This window comes from Apodemus sylvaticus, chromosome 2, assembly GCF_947179515.1.
Source record: "Apodemus sylvaticus chromosome 2, mApoSyl1.1, whole genome shotgun sequence".
Classification (NCBI taxonomy): Eukaryota; Metazoa; Chordata; class Mammalia; order Rodentia; family Muridae; genus Apodemus; species Apodemus sylvaticus.
The window spans coordinates 116,018,156-116,033,596 of record NC_067473.1 but is presented as its reverse complement, the minus strand read 5'-3'; the positions used below and the strand labels follow the sequence as shown (position 1 = coordinate 116,033,596).

Below are 15,441 nucleotides of genomic sequence, written 5' to 3'. Positions count from 1 at the left end.
TTCATGAAATTACAAAATATAGAAATGGAGACCAGACTAGGGTTGACAATTGTTACAGAAGAGGTGGGAAGAGAGGTGTGTGGATATAGCTATTATATATATAAGGGCAGCCTTAGACAGTTTGTAAAGTATCAGTTTTCAGTATCCTGACTATAAAGCAAATGTCATAGCTGGGGAAGATCATTAAAATTTTGCAAGACATTGGCTCGCATAGTGGTACATGCCTTCAATCTCAGCACTTGAGACAGGTAGGCAGATCTCTTGTGAATTCAAGGACAAACTGGTCTACAAAGTAAATTCCAGGTCAAACAGACCCTGTTTCAAACTAAAAAAAAAAAAAAAACCTCTGTAGGACATGATCAATGAAGATACTGGATACAGCAGAACACATATCATCCTTATATATCTCCAGATCATTCCTTATAGCTGCATGTAATACTACAACTTACAGCGGTAGTTGGCTTAAAAAAAAAACAAAAACAAAAAAACCCCCACTTTAATTAAATTCAGAGTTGCCATTTTTTAATGAGCAGCTTCTGATTAGCCTGGAACCTCCTGATACATCACTGCCTTAATTTGAGAAATGCAAATTTCCTCCACTTTCAAAACTGGAAATCATTACATATTGGTATTCATCTAAAATGTATTTCTCTTTCTCAGTGGCCTACTTTATCCTGTGGCATCTTTCAAGTTTTCATAATGCGCAAATTCATAATGATCTTTCCATTTTAAAAACTCTTTGGACTATATGGAAGGCAAGATGACCCAGGAAGTAAAGAGACTTGCTGACACGCCTGACTGAGTTCATGGACCCCAGAACCGCCATGGTGAGAGAAAAGACTAGCATCTTGCAAGTTGTCCTCTGACCTTCACAGTCATGCTATGGCACCTTCCCTACAACATTAATATATGTAAAAATTTTTTCTAAATTCCTATTACTTTAGTACCTGTCAAACATTACTTTTAGACTACTCTTCCTAAAATCTTACAGTAAGCCAACATATTGACAGATGTTCAATGGTCTTCCTTTAAAAAGCTACTGTTAACAGCCAAAACATGGTATTTACATGTCCAATAGAGAGGATGGAGGAAAAAAAGTGGTATATGTACAAAATGGAATATTAGTCTCATAGAGAAGAAATACATCTGATTTTCTTTTTTATGTACATGAGTGTTTTATCTGCATGTATGTATGTGTACCACACATATGACTGGTGACTTTGGGGGCCAGAAGACAGTGTCAGATCCCCTGGAGCTGGAGTCATGGATGATTGTGAGCTACCATATGTATGCTGGGATCTGAATCCTGATACTCTCAAGGACAACAATTGCTCTTAACCACTGAGGCATTTCTCATGCTGATTCTATGTAAAAATTCAAAAGCATACTGAAGAGCAGAAAGCCAATACGTGTCAGGATTAGAAATAAAGGTAAGTCTAGGGGAAGAGATCTAAAACAAAGCCATTTGTCAGAGGTGGGGGATTGCTGGTTTGGTTTTTGAGATACAATCTTGCTAAGTACCCCAGGCTGGCCTTGAACTTGTGATCCTCTGGACTTAGCCTCCCAAATACTTGGATTAAAGTATATGCTACCATGTCCAGTTCAATGGTGTCTGTTAATATTCTATTTCTAGAGCTAAACAGGAAACAGGGGAATGATTTTTTTTTTTAAGATAAGTGCTTCCATTCAAGAAACAGTTCACTAAATTAAAAAAAAAGCACTATTAAAAAGAAAGCTACTTTTATATAAAACTACTTTAACTCTATTTTTAAACAGAGCATATACCCCTGAATCTGAGCTTCCATCTGAATTTTAAGATGTAAAGGAGAAGTTTAACCTCTCAATAATAAAAATGCATGGGCAAAACCTCAATTTGTTTTACTACTATGCTAATTTTTGAATGACTCAAAACTTGAAGAATTTAGTCCTTCAATCTTAACTTTTAGAGAATTAAGACTCTAACACTTTACCACAAGATTATCAGCAACTCATCTAGAGTCATCAGTAAGTCAGAGCTCTTGTTTCTATTGCTCTCTCTTTCACAGTTTCAGTTTTCACTTTTAGGTTTTATACCTCAGATACGTGAGTTGCTCTTCCATGAGCAAACAACTTTGCTTTTATCTCTTCCACTTTCCTCCTGTCATCTTCATTTAATTCTGAAATGGAGCATCCATAGTCACGTCCTAAATTAAACTTTAGATTCCAGGCTAGAGAGAAATCACAAAACAGTTGAGATTTAAAAACTGCAAGATGGCTAACTTTTCAATTACTATTCACTTACTATTAGTAAAGAAAACCAGCAATATCTGCCCCTTAATACACAACACAAAGCTGAGCATGTGGCTTAGGGTATGTGACACATTAGTTCATAAAAGGCCATTTCATTGAAGAGTCTGACCATCACCAAAGCAGGCTTTTCTATGTATTGTAATCCAGGGTATGGTGGTTTGAATATGCTTGGCCCTGGGTGTGTAACTCTTAGGAGGTGTGGCCTGATTGGAGGAAGTGTGTCATTGTGGGTGTAGGCTTTAAGGCCCTGCTAGCTGCCTGGAAGCCAGTCTTCCAGCAGCCTTCAGATGAAGATATAGAACTCTCAGCTCCTCCTGCATCGTGCCTGCTTGAATGCTGCTATGCTCCTGCCTTGATGACAATGGACGAAACCTCTGAACCTGTAAGTCAGCCCCAGTTAAATGTTGTCCTGATAAGAATTGCCTTGGTCATGGTGTCTGTTCATAGCAGTAAACCCCTAGTAAAACACAGGATAACCCTGAACTCATGAACTCTGTGCCTCAGCCTCCTAGTATAGAGATTACAATTATGTGTCACCATAAATAAAAGTCTGAATTTCTTTAAACCATCCTCTACAGATTTATCTCCAGAGAAGCCAATCTAAATATAGTATTTAAATCATTAATCTTAATTTTTCTTCTAATCAAAAAGTCTCTTTATCTCCCCATAGTACTTGCTATAGTTATTAACACCTCTATAATACCTAATACAATAATACAAGTAAAACTAGGGAGATTTTGACAGAATCCAAATGTACAAGGAACTGCACAGGCAGTTAACCTCAAGATTCCGAGCCAGTCCTTAACCACGTACAAGTTACTACCAGAAATACATTTCCTTATGTATTAAAGATTATTATGTCTCCTTTACAAAGATTCTATTAGAGAATAATGAGGCTAATAAATACCCTTTAGACTTAAACCAGACCTTTAGTACCAAAGTTTTAGTACTAAAGACCTGGTGTCTTTCCCCTTACTTTCGATCAACTCCAGAAACTTCATTAGAAAACTGAAAGAAAGCATACCTAGATTTAGAATACAAAACAACTTATGGAAGAACAAATTGGAGGCATATGTGTCCCCAAACAAGGATATTACAATAAGAGAATTAACTAAGGAAATCAAATTGTTGGCCAACTACTTTCTTACCATCCATCTAACATGTGAATCTTCTAAAACCAAAAACACTGACTAGCACTACTGATCATATGTCTCATTTACTGCAGTGTTCTTGTTTTCCAGATTGTGGATAGAAAATATGATTGTTCTACAGTTCTATAAGGAAATAAATTAGGAACTTCAAATGTCTCACTTTAAACTGCTAAGCTGTAATATTCACAAGCCTGAATGTGCCTATTTTGTCAATCAGTCCTTACCTTGGGCTCGAACCCGGTATTCCTCTTCCTCTGCATTTTTAAGTATCTGTTTGGCTTGATTCAGTGAGGACTCACACTGCAGAAGGTACTTCACATGTGCAGCCAAGGAATCTGCACTACCATAGCCATCTTCACTCTCTGACAACCCCTCAGCTTCTCGGCTATCTGTTATGCTTGTCTTGGGTGAAGTATATGGAAAGAAGTTTAGAAAAACATCAGAAACAGATTCCAAAGACTCTGGTAAATTATTGTCCCATGAGCAGCAACCATCACTTACATCACTACTCGAGTCACTCTTTATGATTGTCATCATAGGGATAATAATTTTATTCCCAATGCCTGTACTGCAGCCTTCAGGTTCAGACCTCATTACACGCCTGGCAGCTTTGTATTGTCTGAAAGTTTCATCAAATGCCACTTTAGCCGTGCCTTCTGCTTCCTGTAGAGGACTTCTAAAGGTAGCTGAACTAATAAATTCCCAATTTCCAACACCCCTCTGGTACTTAAGGTTCGTCTGTGTGCCAATGTCCTTCTGTACATATTCGATGTGTGGGACTTCTTCTACAAATGACTCCCTCTGGGTACAAACATCAGTTGTGGAGGGTTCATTGAAGCAAACCACCTTCTTTGATTGTATAAATGAAACATCATTAACATCTCTGAAAGGGACTAAGGGAGCAGAGAAATTGCATCGTTTCAGTGCCATATTTTCTGCTTCCATTAAGAGAGTCTGAATTTCTTTAAGAGTTTTGGAACCATGATCTATATCCTGGATTTCCTCACAGCCAATATTGGCAAAACCTAAAGATTCTGACTTACATATGATAACTCCATCATCAATTTGTGAATTTGAGGGCATACTATCCACACTGAGACAACAAGACTCAGAAGAATTCAAATTATCTATCAGCTCTTGGACATGTTCTGAGCCAAGATGGCACTTTTCACTGTGTGAATAAGTACCAGGAGAAACTGTAGGTAACCCAGAAATCTGGTCAGCTTGACCAAGACTGCCTGAAACCTTCAGATCAACTTCAGTTAAATGCCTATCTGGCAGCTTCTGTGGGTAAAATGAATCTGACTTCTCTCTGTATGAATAAGAACCAGACAGAAGTACTGGTAAAACTGTGTTTACAACAGTTGGTTCAGAGACAGTTGAAATCCTCGGAATATCTTCACTTTGATCTCTGTCTGGTAACTGTTTTTGAACGAAAATAACAGGTTTTACTTTTTGAGCACAGGAGCCATGAAAAGTTGTTGGGAATGGAATCTTTTGGTCATCTGGTTTGATCACAGTTGAAACTGCAGGATCCTCTCTATATAAACAGGACCTCTGAGTAACTGCTGGCAACTCAGCCGTCTGGTCATCCAGCAAATCCGAAGCTGAAATCTTGTGTTTCTCTTTGTGTGAGCAGGGACCAGATGAAACTGCAGGTTTCTTTTTCTGATCAGATAGCCCGGGAACAGTTGAAGCCTTCAAAAAATTTTCAGTTAGATGACGATCTGGTGAGGCCTTTTGATAATCACTGAGCTTTTGTTTATGGGAGTAGGAACTGGAAGGTCCTGCTGGTGTCCCAGGCGTCTGTGCTGCAAGCGCAGAATAATCTGACCCCTTCAGAGCCGCTCCTGTGAGATGGCCAGGAGGCAACTCCTGTGGAGACAAAGCAGGGGCCTCTCCCTGTGGAAAATAACTTAAAGGTTCTATTAGTTTCCCGACCTTCTGGACAACTGCTTCAGGATGAAAAGCACATGATGCATGCCCACCAGTATTTGGCAACTCCTGCTGATGAAAACCACTGGGTTTCTCTCTACTTGAGGAGGAGACTATTTGTGCCCCAGTCTTCTGATCAGCAGCGCCACAGACTACTGATTTCAAAAATACTTCAGTACGATCTGGTAACTTCTTCTGGCAAGAGACAGAAGAAGCTTCCTCAGAAACACCTAAAATTTGCAAAGCTTCTTCAGTAAAATCTGACAAATCCTTCTGGTAAGTACTAGGCTTCTCTCTGTGTAAGAGAGCAGAAGACACTACTGGTATTTCAGTTTTCTGTTCAGTGGATCCAACACTACCTAGAACTTTCAAAGTTTTTTCACTAAGATCTGGAAATTCTTGCTGGTAAGAAACAGTACGCCTCTCTATATATGATTGGGAAGTAGAAGGCACTGTTGGTATGCCAGTCTTCTGGTCAGTTGGTCCAGGAATAACTGAATCTTTGTGATCTTTAGTTAGGTGACTATCGGACAGAGGCTGCTGGTAGAAAATAATAGGCTTTACTCCAACAGAACAGGAAGCTGAATAGACTGGTAGCTCCCCAGTTTTCAGGTCAGCTGGTGCAGGAGAAGCTTCTTTAGGAAGATGACCATCTGGCAAGGCCTGATGGTAGAAAATAATGGACTTCTCTCCAACTGAGTAGGAACCTGATGGTCCTGTTGTTATATTAGTCTGTTCTGTTGATCCAGAAATCCTTGGAACTTTAAAAGACATTGCAGACACAGTATTACCTGGAAAGCCAGCTTGGTAAAAAATAATGGACTCTTCTCCAGGGAAGTAAGAACTAGGAGGTATTGTTGGTGCCCCAGTGTTCTGGTCAGGTGGTCCAGGAGCGACTAAAACATTCACAGGCTCTCCAGGCAAAGGACCACCTGACAGCGTCTGTTGGTAGAAAATCTGAGCCTTTTCTCTTTGTGAGAAGGAAGCAGAAGTTACTGTTGGTATAGCAATGTTCTGGTCAGCTGGCCAAGGAATAGCTGAAACTTGCAGATCCCCTTCAGACAGACCACCATCTGACAGGGCCTGTTGGTAGAAAATATTAGGCTTTTCTTTTTGTACAAAGGAAGTAGAAGACATTGTTGGTGTCACTGTTCTCTGGTGTACTGTTCCAGTTGTAACTGATATTTTCTGGGCCTCTTCAGTTAGGTGGCTGTCTGGAAACTTCTGCTGAGAAATATTGGGTCTCCCTTTATATGAGTAGAAAGCAGAGGTTAGAGCTGTTATTCCAGATAGCTCATCAGACGACTTACAAACAGAAGAAGTTTTGAAAACATCTTCAGGCAGATGACTACCTGGCAAGGTAGGCTGGTAGGGGGAAACAGGCTTCTCTGCGTGTGAAGAGGAAGTAGGGGGGGCTGTGGATACATCAGTCTTCTGGTCAGCTGGTCCTGGGATAAATGTTTTTGTAGGGTTTTTTGCTGAATAACTATCTGGGAACTCCTGCTGATAGAAAACACTGGGCATCTCACCATATGGGTGAGAAACCCCAGACTTCTGGCCTGCTGGTCCAGATTCAAATGCAACTTTTCTAGTGCCCATAGGTACATGACTGTCTGGCAACACTTGGTGGTAAATAATACCAGGCTTCGTTTTGTGTTGGTAGGTACTAGAGGACACTGTTGGAATGTCAGCCTTCTTGTCAGCAGATCCAGAATCAGTGGAAACTTTCATATCTTCAGGCAGGTTCTTTTCTCTATGAGAATAGGAAAGAGAGAATTCTGATGGTAGAGGAGTCTTCTGGTCACCTGGGCTGGGAATATTAAAACCTGGCACTACTTCTTCAGTCAGAAGACTGTCTGACAGTGTTTGCTGGTAAAAAGCTTTATTCTCAGCTGATCCAGAAACACCTGAAACATTTAGAGGCTCTTTGCCTTGATGACTGTGTGACAGAGGATGTTGATAGAAAATAGATTTCATTCCTTTAGAGTAAGAACTAGATTGTACTGGTAGCATCTCAGGCTTCTGACCAACTGGCCTAGGAGCAGGTGACACTTTTTGAATCTCTTCAGTAAGATGCCTATCTGGCAACTCTTCTTGATGAAAACTACCATGCTTTATTTTCTGTGAGTAAACAGAAGAGACTACTGCTGTTCCAATCTTCTGGTCAACAGATCCTGTGAGATAAAATTAAGCCATTCTAAGAAGGAAGTTTAAAGCCACACATACCTACATTTAAAAAGGCAGAGCTTTCAAATAAAGAACTTAGTCATGGAACCCAGGTCTAAAAAAATAAATATGAAGCAAATGTGTAATCAGTAGATAGAAATAAGGATCAGGGGAGCTGAAGAGATGGCTCAGCAGTTAATAGTACTGACTGCTCTTCTGAAGGTCCTGAGTTCAAATCCCAGCAACCACATAGTGGTTCACAACCATCTGTAGTGACATCTGACGCCCTCTTCTGGAGTGTCTGAAGACAGCTAGTGTACTTACATATAATAAATAAATAAATCTTTAGAAAGAGGAAGGAAGGAAGGAAGGAAGGAAGGAAGGAAGGAAGGAAGGAAGGAAGGAAGGAAGGAAGGAAGAAAGGAAGGAAGGAAGAAAGAAAGGAAGAAAGGTAGGTAGGTTGGTTCTGAACAAAAATTACTGAAATGGAAACACAAAGAACAGAAAAGTCAATGAAACAAAGAGAGGGTTACAAGACAGCCAGGGTTACACAGAGAAATCCTGTCTCAAAAAAACCCAAAAACCAAAACCCAAAACCAAAAAAAAAAAAAAAAAAAAAGATACCCAAATTAATACAATTAGCGATGAAAAAGGGATACGGTGCAACAGATAAAAATAAAATTCAGAGGATTATTAAAACATATCAATATGAAAACCCATATGCCAATAAGCTGGAAAATCATTTTTAAAAATGGATAAATTTCTAAGCTTATATTTCCTTTACGTTTTTATCACTATAAAGGGACACCATGACCAAAGCAACCTATAAAAGAAACCTTTGTTTTATTTTGGGTTTTTGGAGACAGGGTTTCTCTGTGTAGCCCTGGCTGTCCTGGAACTCACTCTGTAGACCAGGCTGGCCTTGAACTCAGAAATCCGCCTGCCTCTGCCTTCCAAGTGCTGGGATTAAAGGCATGCACCACACGCGCCGGCAGTGCCCTGATCTTTATGTTTTATATTGAGTATTTTAATCTATACCTAGGACTTAAGAGGGTGAGTCCATGACCATCAGGACATTGACAGGGAGCAGGTGGCAGGCAGGCAGGCAGGCAGGCGTGGCCCTAGAGCAGTAGCTAAATTCTTAACATCTTCAAATACAATCACTAGGCAGAGAGAGCGCTGACTGGAAATAGAATGGACTTTTCGAACCTAAAAGCCCACTCACTGCAACACACTACCTCCAACAAAGACACATCACTTAATTCCCATACAGGTCCACCAAATGAACAGTTCCACATATGAACTATAAAAATTAAACCAAGATATAAATAACTTAAAGATATCTACAACAAGCAATGAGTCTGAAGTAGTTTTTTAAAAAATTAAAAAATAAAAATTCACCTAAAAATGTCCAGGCCCAGATGGTGTCATGTCACTGCTGAATTTTATCAGACTTTTTTTTGCCCCTTTGGTTTTTCAGACAGGGTCTCTCTATGGAGCTCTGGCTGCCCTGCTCTATAGACCAGACCTGCCTCTCCCTCCCCAAACTGGGATTAATAAGATGGGCCCCCATAGGCTCATTTATTAGAATGCTTAAATTAGTCACTAAAGGGGTAGAACTTTTCGATAAGATTAGAAGGATCAGGAGGTGTGGCCTTGTTGGAGTGTGTCACTGAGGTGGGGTTTGAGTTCTTTTTTTTTTCTTTTTTCTTTTTTTTTTCCGGATTTTTTGGTTTTTTTTTTTTTTCGAGACAGGGTTTCTCTGTATAGCCCTGGCTGTCCTGGAGCTCACTCTGTAGACCAGGCTGGCCTCGAACTCAGAAATCCGCCTGCCTCTGCCTCCCACAGTGCTGGGATTACAGGCATGTGCCACCACCGCCCCGCGGGGTTTGAGTTTTCAAAAGTCCATGCCAGGCCCAGGTTCTCTCTCTGCTTGTGATCAGAATCTAAAAGTATTTCCTGCCATGCTCCAGGGACATCATGATGATAATGGACTCAGCCCCAGAAACTAAAAGCAAGGCCCCAGTTAAATGTTTTCTTTTGTAAGACTTACCCTTGTCACAGTGTCTCTTCACAGAGATAGAACAGTGACTAAGATACCAGTATATGATGTTGTACATTAGAGGTCAGACAACAACATTCAAAAGTCAGTTCTACCTTCACAGGAATCAAAGTTTGCACAGGAAGTGCCTTTTCCACTGAGCCAACTCTTTGGCTCTATACTAGAACCTTTTTTAAAAATTATTTATCTTTATGTATATGGGTGTTTTGTTTGAATATGTCTGTGCACCAAATGCATGCAGTACCTGCAGAGACCAAAGCAAGGTGTAAACTGGTGTGAATTGGTGTTGTAGATGTTATTAGCTGCCATGTGATGCTGGGAATCAAACTAAGATCCTCTAGAAGAATAGCCAGTTCTCTTTAAACATTAAGTCATCTCTCTGGCTCCGACCAGACCTTTAAAGAACTACTAATGGTCCCCAAACTATTCCATATAATAGGATAAAAAAGGAATACTACCAAATTCATTTTATGAAGTCAGTATTACTATGATACCAATGCTGGACAAGGACTCAAAAAAGAGAAAATAGATTAGTACACCAGAGAAACACAAATGCTTAAAATCTCAGTAAAATACTGCAAACTAAATTCAACAATACATTATAAGAATAACTTACCATGAATGACCAAGTTAGCTTAATTCCAAGAATGTAAAAGTGATTTGACATATAAAAGTCAATAAGCATAACATACAACATTAATAAACTTGGACAGAAATCACACAATCACATCATCAGAATAGAAATTACCATTGACAAAGTTCAACCCCCACTAAGATAAAAGCCCTGAGGAATTAGAAACAGAAGAAATATATTTTGATATAATAAAGGCTACATATAAGCCAAAATATTCCTAAATGGGAAATAATTGAAAATCTAAGAGTATCTACCTTCTCCACTCAGATTAAATATATTAATTGAAGCCTTATCTATAACAATAAGACAAGAAATACAAGATATGCAAATAGAAAAGGAAAAGAAATCAAAGCCTTACTGTTTGCAAGCAATAGGATCAAATGCTTAAGTAGGACTTAAGTGAGTTGATTCAACAGGTTAAGATTGCTTGCCATACAGGCCTGGTAACATGAGTTCAATTCCCAGAACTCATAATGGACAGAGAAGACCAACTCTCAAAAAATACCATCTGAAGTCCACACGCACTGAAGAGACAAAGACAACTAGATTAATAACCAGAACCCATCATCTGACCAGTCAGTCTTAGGGGAAAAATGTTTCTGAATATATTTTCTCCCAAAGCTCTAGTTTAGTGGTATCATCTATGTGAACACTTAAGGGGGCCTTTCTGGTGCAACATATAAGGCCTTAGAATGAATGTCTATTTTCACAAAGAAAGGAGGAAGAACACTTTACATGAAGGTGCTTGTAGATACAGCACTTGGCAAGGGCCTCTTAGAAACAAAAGATGCTAGCCACTGTACTGTGTTCATGTGGGCAGAGAGACAAGGGGTCACTCAAAGGTCCCTCCTTTGTCACTAAGAGTTCTTGTGACCCTTGAAAGGCGCTACTTCCTAATGCCATCACTCTGAAAGTAAGAATTTTAAGGAGAAAATTTCAAGGGATACAATCATTCTGACTATAATGAATCCCCATCATCTCAAAAAAAATTAATAACTGGAAGGCAAAAGTAATTGAGCTCAAGAGAAGTATGGATGCAAATAATCTTGCACAAAGGAGCCCAGAAGGTCATTCTGAGGAGGAAAGCAGTATTATTTGCTGAGGAAGATGGTGAGTAGTAGAGGCAGATTGAGAGTGGCCTACTGAAAACTTAGAACTTGCCAGGCATAGTAGTACTCACCTAATCTCAGCACTCAAGGCAGACCTTTGTGAGTTCAAGGCCAGCCTGGTCTACACATTGAGTTCTAGGACAGTCAGAGCTACATAGTGAGATCCTATCTGAAAAAAGAAAAGAGGAAAAAAAAGAAGGGGGAAAAAAGAAAAGAAAACTTAGAATTTATATTGAAGGGAAAACTAAATGGAAATGACTAAAAAGATTAGCAAGTAATTTTCAGAAGAATTGGAGAAATTGATCCTAGGATGATAGCCTAAGGAAGCTGATGGTATGGCTTAGCTCACACTCCAAAACCCCAAAATCAATTATGCCAACAGTATAACTCAGTCTAAGAGCAAAGGGGGGGGGGGGGGAGAAGACATCCTAAAGGCCAAGTAGCCTGGAGTTCTGTGTTCGAGGGCAGGTAAAAGGTGTCTCAGCAGGCCTTTTTGTTCAATCCAGGTCTCAACCAATTGGACAAATTCACAACGGTGAGACAGATTTTATTCAGTCCACTTATTCAAATCTCTTCCTCAGATATCCTTTCAGGTATGTGTAGAAATACTGCTTTACCTTTATCTGGTATGTTGGTTAATTTTTTTGTCAACTTAACACAAGCTACATTCATCTAAAAGAAGGAAACTTCAATTGAGAAAATGCCTCCCTAAAGTCAGCCTACAGGCAAGCTGTGGGGCATTTCTTGATTAATGATTGATGTGGGAAGAAAGAACACAGCACACTGTAGACCTGGTCAAGGACCAGGACTACCTGGGCAAGTAGTCCTGAGATATGTAAGAAAAACAAAAACAAAAACCCAGCAAGCCAGGAGGAGCAAGGTATTCCTCCAAGGTTCCTGTTTCCGTTCCTACCTCTAGTTGACTTTTCTCAGTTATCAAGTGTGACCAAGAGTTGTTTAGATGAAATAAACCCTTTCCTCTCCAGGTTGATTTTGCCCATGGTATCACAGCAATAATAAAAACACAAAATCGGACATCTGGGCATCCTTTGATCCATCCATCTGCTAGAAAGGCATGGTAAGACAATAATCATGACCTAGATATAAAGAGGATATTTAATGCCTCTATTTTCTACATACCTGTTGAATGTCTAAGAGTTGTTAGAAGAGTATCAGGAGAAACCCTCAACATCCTGAGATTGGAGGAATGATCTTCTGACTCACTGGCTGGTTCTTGAGGAACAAATGAAGACAATGAAGGTGGAAAAGCCTGGCCAGTGCCCGGATTAGAACAGTCTACCTATGAAATGAGAAATGAAAGGAAAAAGATTATATTAATTTGAAACGTAGGTCAGGTGGCGGCCGGTGGTGGTGCACGCTTTTAATCCCAGCACTTGGAAAGCAGAGGCAGGAGGACTTCTGAATTCAAGGCCAGCCTGGTCTACAGAGTTCCAGGACAGCCAGGGCTACACAGAGAAACCCTGTCTCGAAAAACAAACAAATAAACAAACAAACAAAAAACCAAAAAAATAAATAAATAAAATAATTGAAACTTAGTTGGCTAAAAAACAAACCTCATGAACACAAGAAGTTTAATAATTTTTTTTACTTAATATCATTTTATATGTATAAGTGTTTTGCCTGTATGTATATATACGTTATATATATGTATGTTAGTTAATTTAGAGAATATAGTTAGTTAGTGAGTTAAATTAGAGAATGTAGTTAACTAGTCAGTCAGTCAGTCAGTTAGGTAGAGAATATTGTTGGATTCCCTGGACTCAGAGTTACAGACTATTATGACCCATCATGTGGACAGTAGAAATAGAACCCAGGTCTTCTCTAAGAACAAGTTGGAGATGGAGAGATTTGCAGCAGCTAAGAGTACTGGCTGCTATTCCTGAGTTCAATTCCTAGCCACCGTATGGCAGCTGACAACTGTCTACCTCTAGTCCTTGAGAATCCAATGCCCTCTTGTAGTTTCCAAAGGTACTGCTACAAGTATGTGGCACACAGATACACATGCAAGCAAAACATTCACACACATAAAAATAAAAGCAAATCTTTTAAAAAGAACAACAATTGTTCTTCACTGATGACCCATCTCCCCAGCACAACACACTGAGGAGCTTTACCACGTACTTAGGATTCTATTCCTCCCAGGTGTGGTGGTATACTCCCCTTGAAATCTCAGAAGGAAGACAGCTTGAGACCAGTGGAAGCTAACAGTGAAACCTGGGCCAGTCTAGTAACAGAATGAGATGCATGTTCTCGAGCCATTTGAATTCATACACAGATCATATTTTGTTTGAATAAGATATCACTAATGGTTCTGTGGTTTATAATGCTGCCTTAGAGAACATCACATTATCAGTAACTGATGGCAGGCTGGAGAGATGGCTCAGCAGTTAAGAGCACTGACTGCTCTTCCTAAGGTCCTGAGTTCAAATCTCAGCAATCACATGATGGCTCCCAACTATCTGTAATGAGATCAGATGCCCTCTTCTGCTGTGTCTGAAGACAGCTACAGTGTACTTACATATAACAATAAATAAATAAATATAAACAATAAATAAATCTTTGCCGGGCAGTGGTGGTGCACACCTTTAATACCAGCACTTGGGAGGCAGAGGCAAGCTGATTTCTGAGTTCGAGGCCAGCCTGGTCTACAGAGTGAGTTCTAGGACAGCCAAGGCTACACAGAGAAACCCTGTCTCAAAATAAAAAAAAAAAAAAAAAAAAAAGTAACTGCTGGCACTAAAGCATAAATGCATATAAATCTCCACTAAGTTCATAAGACACTTAGGTAAACACATATTAAACTATTGACCTTATACAGAATTACTCTAGTTTTCAGGAAAGAATCCAAATATACACATAAACATGATTTTATTTTTTATTTGTTTACTTGTTTGTATGTTTGGAGCAGGATCTCATATAGCCCAGGCTGACCTCAAAATCCTCACTACATAGCAGGGGCTGGCTTTGAACTCCTGATCCTCCTGTATCCATATCTCATGTGTAAAGATTACAGGCATACATTACTTGTATTTTTTTCAGTTCTCAAGAAGTTGGCAGCCACAAGTAGGAATTAATATTCTACTTCTATTTCCAGAAGGGCTTTTCTAAGCCTATTAGCTCTCATCTGGGAAAATCCTATCCCTTTCAAAGAGAAATTTAGCAGTGTCAGGAAACATTTTTTTATTAGTAATAAATAGTGAGAACAAAATGGCTAAGACAGGAAGATGCTGGTACCTAGTGAGTAGTAACCAGAAATGCTAGAAAACAGACTAAAATACAGAGTGGTTCTCTAGATCAAAAAGATATAATCTGGGGCTGGTGAGATGGCTCAGCGGTTAAGAACACTAACTGTTCTTCCTAAGGTCCTGAGTTCAAATCCCAGCAACCACATGGTGGCTCACAACCATCTGTAAATGAAATCTGATGCCCTCTTCTGGTGTGTCTGAAGACAGCTACAGTGTACTTACATATAATAAATAAATAAATGTTTTAAAAAAAAAAAAGATATAATCCAAACTATAAATACTGAGAAGCCCAAAATTTTTAATTCAAGAATCTCATTCCTAAAAGTTTAGTTTCTTTTAAGTATAGCTTGTGGGAGGAAGGCAGAGTAGGAAGAAGAGAGAGCTAAAGTAGATATAGCAACCTATAGCTACAAGAGAGTGAATTACTTTTCTTCCACTATAAAGGAAGAAAAAAATTATAATTTTGACTTCAATACAAATGTACTATTAACACACCTTCAAACATAAAAGCTATTATAGCAGGTAATAAAGAATATACAGATAAATTCATGGCATGCTGGCTAAGTGAAGAGAAAATATCTTGAATTAAAAGGATAAGAAATATTTAATATATTAACAGATTTGAAGAACTATTTGAAAATGAGAAGAACCAGGAAGAAAATGCTCAGATTTATTTCCCATTTTTAAGTCTGTATGTGTGATGCCAGGTAATGAACCCAGGGCCTTGAGCATGCCAGGCAAATGCTCTATCACTAAACTAGGCCTTCAGCTCTTAACTTCCATTTTAAAAGATTGTTTATGTATTTATATGTATGCATGTTACAAATGA

At 39.1% G+C, this 15,441-nt stretch overlaps 1 protein-coding gene across 6 annotated transcripts in view; it reads right to left on the bottom strand.

The window, feature by feature from the left end:
• The window catches only part of Alms1 (ALMS1 centrosome and basal body associated protein), a 99,499-nt gene that overhangs the window by 58,477 nt on the left and 25,581 nt on the right, over positions 1-15,441 (bottom strand). For 5 of the 6 annotated variants that reach the window (XM_052174170.1, XM_052174173.1, XM_052174175.1 and 2 more), the window contains 3 exons: positions 12,487-12,646; positions 3,665-7,549; positions 2,074-2,207 (listed from right to left, as the gene is read on the bottom strand). In XM_052174170.1, coding sequence (XP_052030130.1) covers positions 2,074-2,207; positions 3,665-7,549; positions 12,487-12,646 — 4,179 coding nt within the window. The remainder of the gene's footprint in view (positions 1-2,073; positions 2,208-3,664; positions 7,550-12,486; positions 12,647-15,441) is intronic. The other variant, XM_052174171.1, reaches the window with a different exon arrangement.